General features: G+C 36.2%; 1 protein-coding gene across 1 annotated transcript in view; it reads left to right on the plus strand.

Moving 5' to 3' along the window:
• The window catches only part of ALDH1A1 (aldehyde dehydrogenase 1 family member A1), a 55939-nt gene extending 43814 nt beyond the window's left edge, over positions 1-12125 (plus strand). The window contains exons 11-13 of the mRNA XM_025891409.2: positions 201-358; positions 6523-6597; positions 11503-12125. Coding sequence (XP_025747194.1) covers positions 201-358; positions 6523-6597; positions 11503-11575 — 306 coding nt within the window. The 3' untranslated portion in view covers positions 11576-12125. The remainder of the gene's footprint in view (positions 1-200; positions 359-6522; positions 6598-11502) is intronic.
• The last annotated feature ends 2503 nt before the right edge of the window (positions 12126-14628 follow it).

A 14628-nucleotide genomic window follows, 5' to 3' on the forward strand; every position in this document is an offset into this window, starting at 1 on the left:
TCCAAAGGGAATTTAACACACGACCATTGCCTATCTTAACCTCCCATTCCAGCAGCTACCGTTTTGATTCTTACACTTTGAGATGCAAAGTAAAATCTTAGTTTATGATAGTTTGTAGGGGAATAAAACTACAATACCTTTTAAGATATTTAGTTTTAACCTGTTACTTTGATTTATTTCATCCATTTTTTATGGTATAGATATTTGGACCAGTGCAGCAAATCATGAAATTTAAATCTTTAGATGACGTGATCAAGAGAGCAAATAATACTCTTTATGGCTTATCAGCAGGAATCTTTACCAAAGATATTGATAAAGCCATAACAGTCTCCTCCGCTCTGCAGGCTGGGACAGTATGGTAAGTCAAATCTACATATCGTCTTTTCAGTGTTGATCACATTAACATGTTACTTTGAACTTTGTTCTTTCTTTCTTTACCTATTTATTTTTGAGGTGTTGACATTGTATTATTTTCAGGTGTACGATACAATAATTTGATGTTTGTATACACTGCAAAGTGATCACTACAATAAGTCTGGTTATCATCAGTCACTCTCCAAAATTAAATTTTTTTTCTTGTGATGAGAACTTTTAAGATTTACTGTCTTGGCAACTATCAAATATGTAATACACAATTATGTACTGTAGTTGCTATGCTGTACATTATATCCCCATGACTTACTTATTTTATACCTGGAAGTTCACGCCTCTTGACCCCCTTCACATGTATCTCCCACTCCCAACATCCTAACCCTTTGACAACCACCAGTCTGTTCTTTGTGTCTATACGTTTTGTTTGTTTTGTTTTTTGGATTCCACACATAAGTGAAATCATACAATATCTGTTTTTCTCTGACTTCTTTTACTTAGCATAATACCTTCAAGGTCCATCCACGTTGTCACCAATGGCAAGGATTTCCTTCTTTTTCATGGCTAAGTAATATTCCATTGTACACATCTATCACATCTTCTTTATCCTTTCATCTCTTCCTGGATACTTAGGTTGTTTCCATATCTTGGCTATTGCAAATAATGTTGCAATGAACATAGGGTGCATATATCTTTTTAAACTGGTATTTTTATTTCCTTTGGATAAATACCCAGAAGTAGAATTGCTGGATCATATGATAGTTCTATTTTTAATCCTTTGAGGGGGCCTCCATATTGTTTTCCATAGTGGCTGCCCCAATTTCCATATCCACCAACAGCACAAGAGAGTTCCCTTTTCTCCGTGTCCTTGCCAACACTGTTATTTCTTAACCTTTTGAAACTAGTCATTCTGACAAGAGTGAGGTAATATCTCAAGTGGTTTTGATTTGCATTTCCCTGATAATGAGTGATGTTGAGTATCTTTTCATGGGCCTGTTGGCCATCTGCATATCTTCTTTGGAAAAATGTCTAATGTAGATCTTCTTCTGCCTATTTTTTTATTGGACTGTTTGTTTTTTGATTGACTGTTGTATGAGTTCTTTATGTATTTTGGAGGTTAATCTCTTATTGGATATATGATTTGAAAATATTTTCTCCCATTCAGTATAGATTGTATTTTCATTTTGGTAATGGTTTCCTTTGCTGTGCAGAAGTTTTTAGTTTGATGTAGTCCTCACTTGTTTATTTTTGCTTTGTTGCCTTTGCATTTAAGGTTAGATTCAAAAATTTATTGCCAAGACGGACGTCAAGTAGCTTATTGCCTATGTTTTTTTCTAAGAGTTTTACGGTTTCAAGTCTTAAGTTGAAGTCTATTTTGAGTTATTTTTGTGTATGGTGTACAAAAGTGACCTAGTTTCAGTGTTTTGCATGTGGCTGTCCAGTTTTCCCAGCACCACTGATTGAAGAGACTGTCCTTTCCGCATTGTCTATTCTTGCCTCTTTTGTCATAAATCAATTACCATATATGTATGGGTTTATTTTTGAGTTCTCTATTCTGTTCCATATAGTGACAGTTTTATTTCTCCTTTTCCTATTTGGATAGTTTTATTTCCTTTTCGTGCCTAATTGCTCTGGCTAGGACTTCCAATATTATGTTGAATAAAAATGATGAGAGTGGACATGCTTGTCTTGTTCCTGATCTTAAAGGAAAAACTTTCAGCTTTTCACCGTTGAGTATGATGTTAGCTGTGGGCTTGTCATACATGGCTTTTATTACGTTAAGCTATATTCCCCGTATCCCCATTTTTTGAGAATTTTTATCATTAATGGATGTTGAATTTTGTCAAATTTTTTTCTGCATCTGTTGAGCTTATCATATGATTTTTAACTTTCATTTTGTTAATGTGGTAGGTCATGATGATTGATTTGCAGATGTTGAATTATCCTTGCATCCCTGGAATAAATCCCGCTTGATCATGATGTATGACTCTTCTAATGTATCACTGAATTTGGTTTGCTAATATTTTGTTGGAGATTTTGCATCTATGTTCATCAAAGATATTGGCCTATAATTTTCTTTTATTTTCATGTCCTTGTCTGTTTTTGGTATCAGGGTGATGCTGGCCTCATAAAATGAGTTTTGTCTTTAAATTTTTGGAAGAGTTTGAGAAGGATAGGTAGTAAATCTTTGAATGTTTTGTAGAATTCACCAATAAATCCATTTGGTCCTGAAATTTGTTTTTTGGGGAATTTTTTGATTACTAATACAATTTCCTATTAGTAATTGGTCTATTTAGATTTTCTATTTCTTTGTGATTCAGTCCTGAAAACTCTCACTTTTTTTAGAATTTAATCATTTCTTCTAAGTTGTCCAATTTGTTGATGTATAATTATTCATGGTATTCTCTTACGATCTTTTCTGATTTTGTGGTACTGGTTATAACTTCTCTTTCATTTCTGATTTATTTATTTAAACCCTCTTTTGTTCTTGGTAAGTCTAGCTAAAGGTTTGTCAATTTTGTTTATATTTTTAAAGAACATGCTCTTAGTTTTATGGATCTTTCCTACTGTCTCTCCATTCTCTATTCCACTGTGACCTTTCTTATTTCTTTCCTTCTGTTAACTTTAAGCTTCATTCTTCCTTCATTTTCTGGTTTCTTCAGGTGTAAAGTCAGATTGTTTATATATGCATTCATGGGGAAGGTTAGTTCAGGATAAACCTATGCTACTGTCTTGGACCACACCACACTTTGAATTTTTTCAGACTTTGATTTTTTTCATTTGGAATCACATGGCCTGCTGGACAAGCAGTTACTGCCTTAAAACCGAAGCCAAAACGAAACAAACAAACAAAAAACAACAACAAAACAAAGCAAAACAAAAACCCTGCTGTATTGGAACTTTAGAAGGGTATTTTCTCTTTAGCCCCTAAATTACTTACCCCAAATATTTTAATGTTTGGCTAATATAAGTGTTACTAAATAATCTTTAGGTACTTGGCACTGCGCTATACACAAGGGAGATGAACTTCTGCTTTAATCAATTATATAGTAGGACAATATTTACTTGATGCTCTTATGTCTGCAAACGTATATTTCTTATATCGGTTTCTTATTCTGGGTTTATTAGAGATGTCTGAAGGTCTTAATTAGGAAGAACATAGTAGTTTTGAGAAACATGTCTGTTCATTTTTAACCAGATTTATATGTGCTTTATATCTAATTTATATTGTACCTTCATCAAAGATATTGGCCTATAATTTTCTTTTATTTTCATGTCCTTGTCTGTTTTTGGTATCAGGGTGATGCTGGCCTCTATCTCTTGATTTTTATACTTTAAGGCCCTGCCTCTCAAACTGTTGCACCTCTGCCCAGCCCTCGTGTCTGGACTGCCTGGTTGGTAATTTTTACCCCATCGAAACTCACTTTTTCCCCTCAGTCCATGTCAATATTTAAAGATGATTTTCCTTCCGGATAATCAGTCACACCTACTCCAGTTAAAAATCCATTAGACAATGAAAAGTATTTATCCTTTTATTTATTTATTTTTATTTTTAAGTGATCTCTATGCCCAACATGGGGCTTGAGCTCACAACCCTGAGATCTAGAGTCATATGCTCCGCCAACTGAGCCAGCCAGGTGCCCTGAGGCTTCACAATTTTAAGGAAAAGCAGCCCGCTGTTTCTTTCCCAACCCTGCATTACTGTGCAAGGGGGCTGAAAAGTATTTATCCTTAAAAGGGACAGCCAAGCAGTCCTTGCCCCACTGCGTAGCTCTGGAATCTTTTTTCCTAATCAAAGAGAGAGGCACCATTTAGTCAGGATACTCTGTGCTAGGCACTGTTCTCTGTTCCTTATGTTCATTATCTCATTCCACCTTATAACAACAGTGTAATTGTTATGTCAAAGTTATCGATGAAAAAAACTAAAGTTTAGTGAAGTCAAGTCACTGATCAAAGCTCACACAGTAAATGGCTGTTGAGACGCAGACCTACTTCAGACTGGAAAGTAGTGATTCTCAACCCTGGCTGTGCATTACAGTCATCTGGGGAGCTTTAAAAAATAATAATAAACTGATTTGGCATAGGGTGGTGACCATCAAATCCATCAATTATATCAATCTCTGCGATTGAATGTGGACTTTAATTTAAAGGTTTTTATTTAAAGAGTATTTCTCAAAGCTCCCATGTGATTCTTTGTGCAACCAGGACAGAGAAACTGCTCGAAAGCCTGATTCTTTCTATAGTGGGCTGTTTTCTTTCCAAGACTTAAAATCAAGCAAATTCTTCTTAAATTGCAATTTTCCTCTGATAAAATTATTAATAAGATTCAGCATTACTATTACATGTATGTATATTATCTCCAGTTACTAAAAACTTCCACTATATAAGAAGTTTTGTCAATTTTAGTTGACAATAAGCCACTGTAAGAAGCCCCTATAAGGACATTCTATTAAAAAAAAAAAAAAAGTACCTGCTATACATCACCTTACTTATGCCTTGAAATAACCTGGTTAAATATTATCACTTCCATTGTACAGAGGAGAAAATATATGTTTAGAGAGGCCAGATACCTTTCTCAGTATCACCTGGTACTAAGGGGGCAAAGCCAGGGCTCATGGGCTTGGAACCTCCCTTCTTTATAACAAGAAAAGGCTGTGGAAGGAGAATCAATTGGCAAGGCTGATTATTTTGAAATTAATAGTTTTCTCTAACTGAATATTTCTTAGTTCTCTATTCACTTAAATGAAAATATTTTCATTTCCAGGATGGGGTCAAAAGAGCAAACTCATTTTCTGTACATTTTAACATAAAAAGACAAGTGTCAGGTTTTTTACTTTGGAATGTTCTATGCCAGTTGGATTGGACCTAGCATATGACATCATTCTGCCCAGTGACGTAGAAATCCCCAGTCTGGAATTCCTCTGCTATTAAACAGAGGCATATTCTTATTGCTATTTATTCTAGAACATAATTCTATGTCTGGCGTTGTCCCAGACATAGTTTCCACTTGGTGTTTTCAGGATAATTATTGAATCCCAGGGTTGTTGGGATTTTACCCATCATTTCAGAGTAGGGATCTGGTTTTGTAGTAGAAGAACAATTAAACAAACCTAGATAAGTTGTCTTTTGAAAGCATGCATTTATTTAAGGAACTATGCTCCAGAAGGAGAGACTTGGATAAGAAACTGTGGTCCAATGAGAACATGGAGCTCTGGGAATTTGGATAGTAAATGCTTTCACTGAGGAAATGTCTGAATATTATCTCAGGATCAAATTCATAATCCAACTTCCATGCATAAAACAATGTATCTAGAAGTCACAGTGTTGTTCTCCTATTGTAGCAACATCAAGGGAGAGGAAATATTTTAAAAGAACAATGTTTCTCCTTCAAATAATATTTTTTTCTCCTTACACATAATGAGAATCATACAGGTAATTAAATTTTGCTATTCACCTTGGCCACCAGGAGATTGAAAGCTAAACAAATTTCTCGTGTCCTGCAAAACTGTATTCTAAATTTTCCTCTTTGTCTTGACCTTTTATCATAATTTTTCCTTTAATTCTAATTACTCATGTTTTTGTAATTATACTTGTTTATAGAACATCTTTAAACATTTTATCAAATATGGCAAGGGATAAACTAATAGTGAAATCCAACTCCTGCTAAGTCCTGTTTAAGTAATTTATTAAACCAATTAATGGAAAAAATGAACTGAGTAATGTGATACATATTACAATTGCAAAAGATGATTGATTCTAGCTTGTTACATACACAATCCTCAAGAGAATTACAAGGCTTATAAAAGCAGTAAAGAACACCCACCCAACAAACTCCTGTTCTCTGGCAAACCATATCCTTTCTCCTATGGCATGTTGGTTATACTATCTTTTATATTTCAAACTACAACTTCTCAGGGACCCAATGTACTACCATAATGACTATCCACAGACAGAGCTATACCATTCTGTTTCTTTCTAGGCAGTACATATACACACACTTCCACATTCTAATTTATAGTACTGCTTTAAAAAAAAATAACAATGAGTATGTTATATTGAAATCAACAGGGTTGTTAAGGTTGTTAAAATTCCAAATTCAGGAGTTATTTCCTAGGTTAAATATGATCTATAATATACTTCTTTTTTTCTCAGGGTGAATTGCTATAGCGTGGTATCTGCCCAGTGCCCCTTCGGTGGATTCAAGATGTCTGGAAATGGAAGAGAACTGTAAGGATCACTTTCTATTAAGATAAATGCTTCCCTTGATTGAAACGATTGTCACCCCAGCGAATCACTCCGTAGCTGCTACTTGAATTAAAACCTGCCTCTGTTCTTTCCTGGAGATTCGTACTGTCAAATAGCTTTTAAATGCTGGATTTAGCCCATAAGTGCAAAAAAGTGATGGCAGAAGGGAAATATATTAAGCTCCTACTATTCATAAGGGACCATACATTACATTGGTTAATGAAATATTGCCTACTTTTAGAGTTTCTTGCTGTATATAAGAATGTAATCTCTCTGGGAAATGTTTCCAAAAAGGAAGCAAAAACTACAAATTGATTCCTGTAAGAAGTGTGAAAATGTAAGAACACTCTAGTCATTCAAATATACATCTTAAGTAGATTAGTGCCTTTATCTCAAAAAGCTTCTCAGTGTAGGAGGAGTAATTCTCATTTGATGAAATATTTTGATGTGGAATCTAAAGTTTTAAATGATCCGAATTAGTTATTTTTGCACTAAAATATAAACTGAAAAGGAAATTTGACTAAGGAAAACATGTTTTATAGTCATGACTAGATTGAGAATATATATAAATTCATTTACAAGCCTTCAAGTTGCTTTTGAAACCTGGGTATATAGACTTTTTCAAAATGTGCATATACATATGTATACGCAGAAAGTGGTGGCAATATATTTCGTTAATTTTGTTACCAATACATTTTAAAAGTCATTTTGTTATTAATACATTTTAAAAGTCATGAGGAATAAAGACACATCATATACAAACCTTATGGAATCAAACATAGGAAAGCTGCTCATTCTGTAAATAGCACGTAAAAATGAGTCTCGGTTTCTAAAGGTCGTGAATACATTAAATAGCCACCTACTTTGTCATTTAAATAAATCAGCAAAATTACAATGAAGCAGTCATCTTTGGGGAGCCAGTAAAAAGGAAGAATGATAAAATGATCCATCCCCCTTCTCAATATATGTTCATTAAGTATTTGTTGTGTATATTAGGGCCTCGGAGCCCGAGATACATGATACCACATCCCATCCTCCATATAACTGTGGTGGCAGGAGAAATTTGTAAAAAGATAAGTTGTGCAAAATAACCTACTCACACTATGAAGTAAACAGTCATAAACGGGGAGTTCTTAAGTCATGGAGGTAGAAAAGCAGGTAAAGTGGAGAGCACAGCACTGAAGGACAGAAAATCTGGGCACCACCAGAATATAACACTCATGGAATTGCTCCTCTTCTCACGGTTTTCACCTGTCAGATGCAATCAGCAATCGCGAGTGGGGACGGGGGGGGGAGAACAAAGTGGAGACTCTGTAAGCTCCTTTCCATACGTAAGATTCTGCAGTGTTAACCCTTGTGGGAATTCAATGGGTAAGAATTCACTGGCAGCTGACAGAGTCAGAGAAGACCCCACAGAAAATACAGGACTTGAGCCAGGGCATGAAACAAACGTGGGATGTCAGGAAGCAGAGAACGGAAGCATTCTTGAACAGTAGGTTACATGTGGCGTGTTGGGGGGGTTAGTGAATTTGGATGCCTGGTAGGGGGATTTATGGGGGTGGAGAGTATGATTTCAGTTAAATAGGATACAGATTAAGAAGTCTTGTATTCAGGAAAATTGGCTTACATTTTGTTAAGGAAGTGGTGAAGAGCCATGGATATCTTTAGAATGTTGGTGGGGAGAGAGAATGGCAAAAGCTTGACCCATAAAAAGAACATGGTGTCCCAGAGGAAGGATGATTGGACACTAGCCGACCTGCACTTGAATCCCAGCTCCATCTCTTGCTAGCCACACAGCCTGTTTCAAGTTGTCCAACTTTTGAGCCTCAGTTCCCTCCTATTTAAAATGGAGATGCTAACAAGCCTCCTAAGATGGCTGTTTGAGAGTGAAGTGACAAACTGTGCATCCATTCCCCAGCATTCTGAGACCAGGTGGGGACGTGGCAAATGGTTCCTTCCTTCCCCGGTTCCTTTTCTTTATAATATCCATTATTAGAGAGTCCCTTTGCAGAACTAATTACTGTACAAAAAGCTGTAACAAAGGTTAGGTTATTCTGAAGGACAGTTAACTCGTGGCTGGCCCAGCTACCTAACACGTTTTCCTAGGAATGTTGAAGATAAAACAATCAAAAGGGACAAACTGACTAAAGTAGACCAAGTATGTCAATTTTGTTGAATACAGTTTGGCCCAACTTTAAGGTTGAGGCATAAGAAAATCAAGTAAGAGAGAGAAATGGAAAAATAAGAATCAAACATCAAGGGCGCCTGGGTGGCTCAGTCGTTAAGCGTCAGCCTTCGGCCCAGGTCATGATCCTGGGGTCCTGGGATCGAGCCCCACATCGGGCTCCTTGTTCCACGGGAAGCTTGCTTCTCCCTCTCCCACTCCCCCTGCTTGTGTTCCCTCTTTTGCTGTCTCTCTCTCTCTCTCTGTCAAATAAACAAATAAAATCTTAAAAAAAAAAGAATCAGACATCAATAATTTCTTAAAATTCTGTTATGTGAATATAGATAATTTCCTTCTATATCTATATAAACACAAAGAGAAGAGTAATGCTGTAATTTTTTACTGCAAAAATTCTGGCTGAGGATGCTGTTAATGTCTACCTGAAACCAAATTTGGTGAACTTAAAACAAGTCATTTGCCACAAGATGTTTAAAGAGAATTACCGAAGCAATAAACTTACATGACTCCCAAGAGTTCAATTACAATTCATCCTTAGAGATAGAAAGGTATAATTGATCATTTGGGACCAGAGTCCTCAAAGAGCCAAAAATAGTGGTGCGCAGACCTCAGCGTGGTTGTAATACTAAGTGCCCGGACCTGGGATTGGGTTTCCGATCATGGTGCTGGCACTGGAATGAGTCAAATGATAGAAATTCCTTCCTTGGTGTAATTGTACTAGTTTTCACTTCAGTTAACATAAGTCACTGGAGACTTTACTAGTATACATACCATTGCATTAATTGGTTCTTGGCACCTTCACAAGATACTTCTTTCCTCCTGTCCCTTGCAGAATAAGGGGAGCATGAAAGTGTTATAATCTACTGGATTTATAGAGAAAACTCACATGAATGTTTTTTTGTTCAGTTATATTTGCCAAGTCAGTCCAGGAAACATTATCCCCGTGCCTACTTAAGTAGCGCCAGGCTCAGTTCTAAGTACAGAGTGAAAAACAGATGTAACTTGCTTACTAGGACCTTATTACTACAGTGTGGACCCAGGTGAGAAGCAAGGGTGTCAAGTGGAAGTTTGTTGGAAATACAGAATCTTGGACCTCTTCCCAGACCTAGTGAAACAGAATCAGCATTCTAATAAAATCCCAGGTGATTGGTACCTTGAGGATTTTAGAAGTACAAAACCAGTAACTCACGGAGCAGCAGGAAAAAGAGAAGTGCCAGATGGATGTGTTTGTGTTATATCGTAGACACAGGAATGTCTATGCATCGGAATACTTAGGAGCAGGGCTTATTTCAGCTCGAGTATGACAATAATCACACTTAGTACTCTCCTGAGAGTCTCAAGTGTCCATGTCACCCAAAATACAATGGAAAGCCCATTGGCAAAAATCATGGGTGAATTTATCTAACTTTGTGAGATAAAATACTTACTAAAATATTATCCTTTAATGGGTTTCAGACAACTGAGGCTAAGTCCTTTAATTACTTTGAAGAACATGTTCATTGAAGCTTTTAGAAGGCATTTTCAGAAGCTTAATTGCCCAAGAAAATAATCAGCGTTAAGAGGATTAGGTTACCCAGGAGAAAAAGATGTCTTCTACATACCTGTCTACAGCATCAGAAGGGAGGGGTAGAATAGGAAAGGATCAAGATCACTTTCCTCTGTAAGCCTGCATGTGCCCGAGTGTTATAATTTTAAGAGTGCTGCTATGTACATGCAATTCAGTCTTCTCGTCAAAACAATATAGAGAATAACGAACTCAATGCTTTTAGTCATTTCTTCAAAAGATGGTAAATCACAGTTTCCAAAACTGGTAGGAGTTCTCGATAAACCCAATAACGGGATACCAGGATCCTAACTGATTGACTCAGGTTAATTCTTGATCACTTGGGTTGGATTTAAGAGTTATATAAGCAAATGGCAGGGGTTGCATGAATAGAAAAACCCCAGAACCCCAAATAGCCCAAAGGTCTGATTTTGGGCCAATGAACCCTCTCTTCTCTCTCTCAAAACAAACAAAAAAGACAAACCAACCAACCAACTCTAACAATAAAAGTCAGGGTTTTTGTTTTGTTTTGTTTTCCCAAAAGTCAAGAGATACTGTTAAAACTACAGCTAGAAAATATTTTGTTTCAAACCGTATCAGGGCACGTTAGCATGAAAATTCCCTCTTATCACTTCTGGGCCAATCACACACAATAAAAATGTTAAGCTAAGCTCTACTTGAATTTATAGTTTTACTCCACTACTCAAGTGATTATATATTATGATTTCTCCTTTTGTGCTATTATCCTTCTTATGTATTCAAACCTAAACTAGAAATGGTAAAATTCTTGTTGGACTGAACTGTCTTGTGTGTGTGTGTGTGTGTGTGTGTGTGTGTGTGTGTGTGTGTGGTGGTGAGCTTGTTTATAGTCAAACAGACCGATGTCAAAACTAGACAATTTATGTGAAAATCAACAGAATGTACATAGTCATTTAAAATGCCAAAAAAAAAAAAAGGGCTTGAAAAGGTTCCCCACAGGGGGATTTATGTGAGACCAGATATCTTATGGTTGGCTGGCTACTATTTGAAATGCTTCTGTACACAGAAAATATTTTCCATTGTCCCTAGCCAGATAGGCAAGAACAAATTTGTACTAAATCATGGACTCTGGTACATTTGCACTGCTGTGCTAAATTCTGTGGGTTTCTCCCCCTCTCTCTAGGGGAGAATATGGTCTCCACGAATACACAGAGGTCAAGACGGTCACAATGAAAATTTCTCAGAAGAACTCATAAAGAAACCACAAGAATGGAGCGAAGAATCCTCAATGACTAAGCATCTCCTATAGTCGCTAATATATTGTAGTGGGTTTTAAATACACAGTTGTTCTTTTCTTGTTTTTTTTAAACATAAGCTAATCATATTAGCATTAAAACTACACATAGAAAACTTGACATGTAGCTTATTCTGAAAGAATCCTTTATCTTCTGATATGTGACCCTCAAGTCCTATCTATAAAACAAGGATGGGAGCTGATGTGAGATCTCTCCAAGCTCTGTAATAGTTATGTGCTTCTCCTTGTAGTTACTCGTCCAGGATAATCATGTTATAGAAGAGGTCCAGTTGTCATGTAGCTTCTTTCTCTAACAACCCCTTTAAGTCCTTAACACACCTTTGAGCTGCAGAGTAGATGTGTTCTGTTCGCAGTAGTTGTGAATTCGTTGGAATTTGTTGAAATGTTTCCTTGAATGTCATGTCTGCTTGTCAAAAGAAGTAATGCTTGAAATACTTAGCTGTAATCTAAACATAAAGCTTAATAAAACAACCTTGCATGATTTTTGTTAAGTTTGAATTTTTTTTAAAGAATTTATTTATTTATTTGAGAGAGAGAGAGGAGAACACGAGCAAGGGAGGAGCAGAGGGAGAGGGAGAAGCAGACTCCACACTGATCATGGAGCCCCATGTGGGGCTCGATCCCACGACCCTGAGATCATGACCTGAGCTGAAATCAAGAGTCACTCAACTGACTGAGCCACCCAGGCACCCCTGGTTTGAATTTTTTAAGTAGAAGTTTTGGTTATGGTGATTTACTCTCCCTGTCACTCAAAATCAGTGTTAAATTGGGCATAAAGATGTACTTAAGAATAAAAGTCAAATCCACTCATTCTCAAATAGATAAAGAAACATATTTTCTTTTCCAGAGGAATTTTTGAAATCAATAGCAAACATTTGGGGTAGGTGGCTTCAGTCTTTCAGCAAACATTTATTGAGTTTCTAGGAAGTTCTGGGTGCTACATTAGGTGTGTACTATATGTTGGCTAACTGAACAACAACAAAAACAAAACAAACCAAGTAGATGAATAGTGGATGTTCCATTACCTCAAGATGATTTGATTTAGTGGAGAACAAAGACATCATACAAAAAAAAATTTTTTTTAATGATGGGTCATAGAAAGGGAATGAGAATTCAAAGAAACTGAAGAGCGTGGTAATAATGTACCAAAGGGGTAGGGATGACCTTTAACTGAGGGAACTGGAAAGAGCCTCATGAAGGAAATTTGGATTTGAGCCTTAATAATGAGCAGATTTGCAGTGAATAAACGTTCTCTCTCTCTCTCTCTCTCTCAGGACATGTTTCTTTGGGGAAAAAATGGGAAAAATTCTATATCATATTTTCCTCTCTAGGAGTTTCAAATTGCACAGTGGTGTGTTCTAGATTCTGAGAAGTTCTACAACTTGTTCAGTTTTGTTTAATACAGATTTTCTCCCAAATTTATTTAAGCATAGACTTTCCGTTTCTCCCATCCTCATTTAATACCTATTAACACTAAGGAATCCACATTGGAGGATGCTGTTATACGCAAAATATTAGCACTGAGCATTCTGAGGAGAAAGCTGGGGATCAAGGAGGAGCAACTTGTACAATGTCCTCTGTGTAAACTAAAGAAGTTACATATTGATGCCCTCATACAAAGAACTTTCTGTCTGGGATCCCATGTAGAAAGTAAAATAAGTGAATATTTTGTGTGTATACATATTTCAAAATGTTCTTAGTTGCAACCTAAAATTTAAGCATACTAATGTTTAAGCTAACATTTTTTTTCAGTTTCAGATTTTATAAATATAATTGCTTGCCATTTTACTTTAGTAGACCCCTCAGTAACACCATTGTTATGACATATAATAGCTGCCAGAGTGGAGCACCACTGTGTGTGAACAAATGGAATTCTTTGGCTTCTTAGACCCGAAATAATTTCAACTCCAATTGCAAAAGTTTCTCAAAATTGTGTGGGCCTGTAAGATTGGCAATCAGGACTAACTTGTATGATTTGGGACAAAATTATCACTTTGAAAACTGGAGGAATCCAAGGCATGGGGAGAACTGAAAAATCTTTGGACATTGAGAAGACAAAAATACCCATATAAAGAAGAGGGTTGTGTTTTCCGAAAACCAGACAGTGTCTACATTTTTAAGAGATGTGTTTAAAACCATGTATAAATAAATTAATAGGTAGATAAGTTAATATTGTAATGACAACCCACCAGAACATTTTAAAATGTAAAACAAAGAGGGTGAAAGACAAAAGCCAGAAGCAAGTTTAAATATTTGAAAATTAAATCTTCATGGTATAAATAAGACATTACAGGATTAAACAAAATATCTGTTTTATATTGGCTCATCCTGAGCCTCTAGACATTATTTGTCTTTCTTTTCCTCCAATTTATAAAGTTATGCTCGCAATAATTCTTCAAACCTTGAAAAGCTAAAGGGTATTTTATTAGCCCATGTGCTACAGAAAATATAATAAGGAATTTTATCATGAAGAATTTGGTTCTGCAGTCATTAATATGATATCATTGTCCTCGATATCCACATGGTAGAAAGTATTTTCTGCTCCAGGAATACTAAAGGAATCACAGAAGTTAGAACTAACTGTTCAGGCAGAGGCAATGTTGGGGATCAGATACAGATTTTCAAATGTCCTAGTGTCTCCCCACCTCCTTCCCCTCCCCCCATTTTTTTTTTAGAATACATGCTTCTGCATTATATTGTAATAGCCAAGGAGAAATCGAGGGGAAATATTTTTCTTAAAATTTTTTGTGGCCAATTCAAAATAGAGCTAACTCAAAGTAGGGGATTTTAGCCATTTCTTTACATACTTGGAGAGGCTGATGAACCTAGAAGACCCCTTTGCCTGGGTAATGCATAATTTTTTTTGAGTCTCATTCCACTTGGACCTTTAGAAGTGCACCTCCCATACCATCTCCTGAAAGCTTTTATCTTCTGGGTTTGTTTTTTGTCTTTTCTTTCTTCTTTCTTCTTCTTCTTCTTCTTCTTCTTCTTCTT

This window comes from Callorhinus ursinus, unplaced genomic scaffold, assembly GCF_003265705.2.
Source record: "Callorhinus ursinus isolate GAN/ISIS: 27379988/994484 unplaced genomic scaffold, GSC_fseal_2.0 scaffold28, whole genome shotgun sequence".
Lineage (NCBI taxonomy): Eukaryota > Metazoa > Chordata > Mammalia > Carnivora > Otariidae > Callorhinus > Callorhinus ursinus.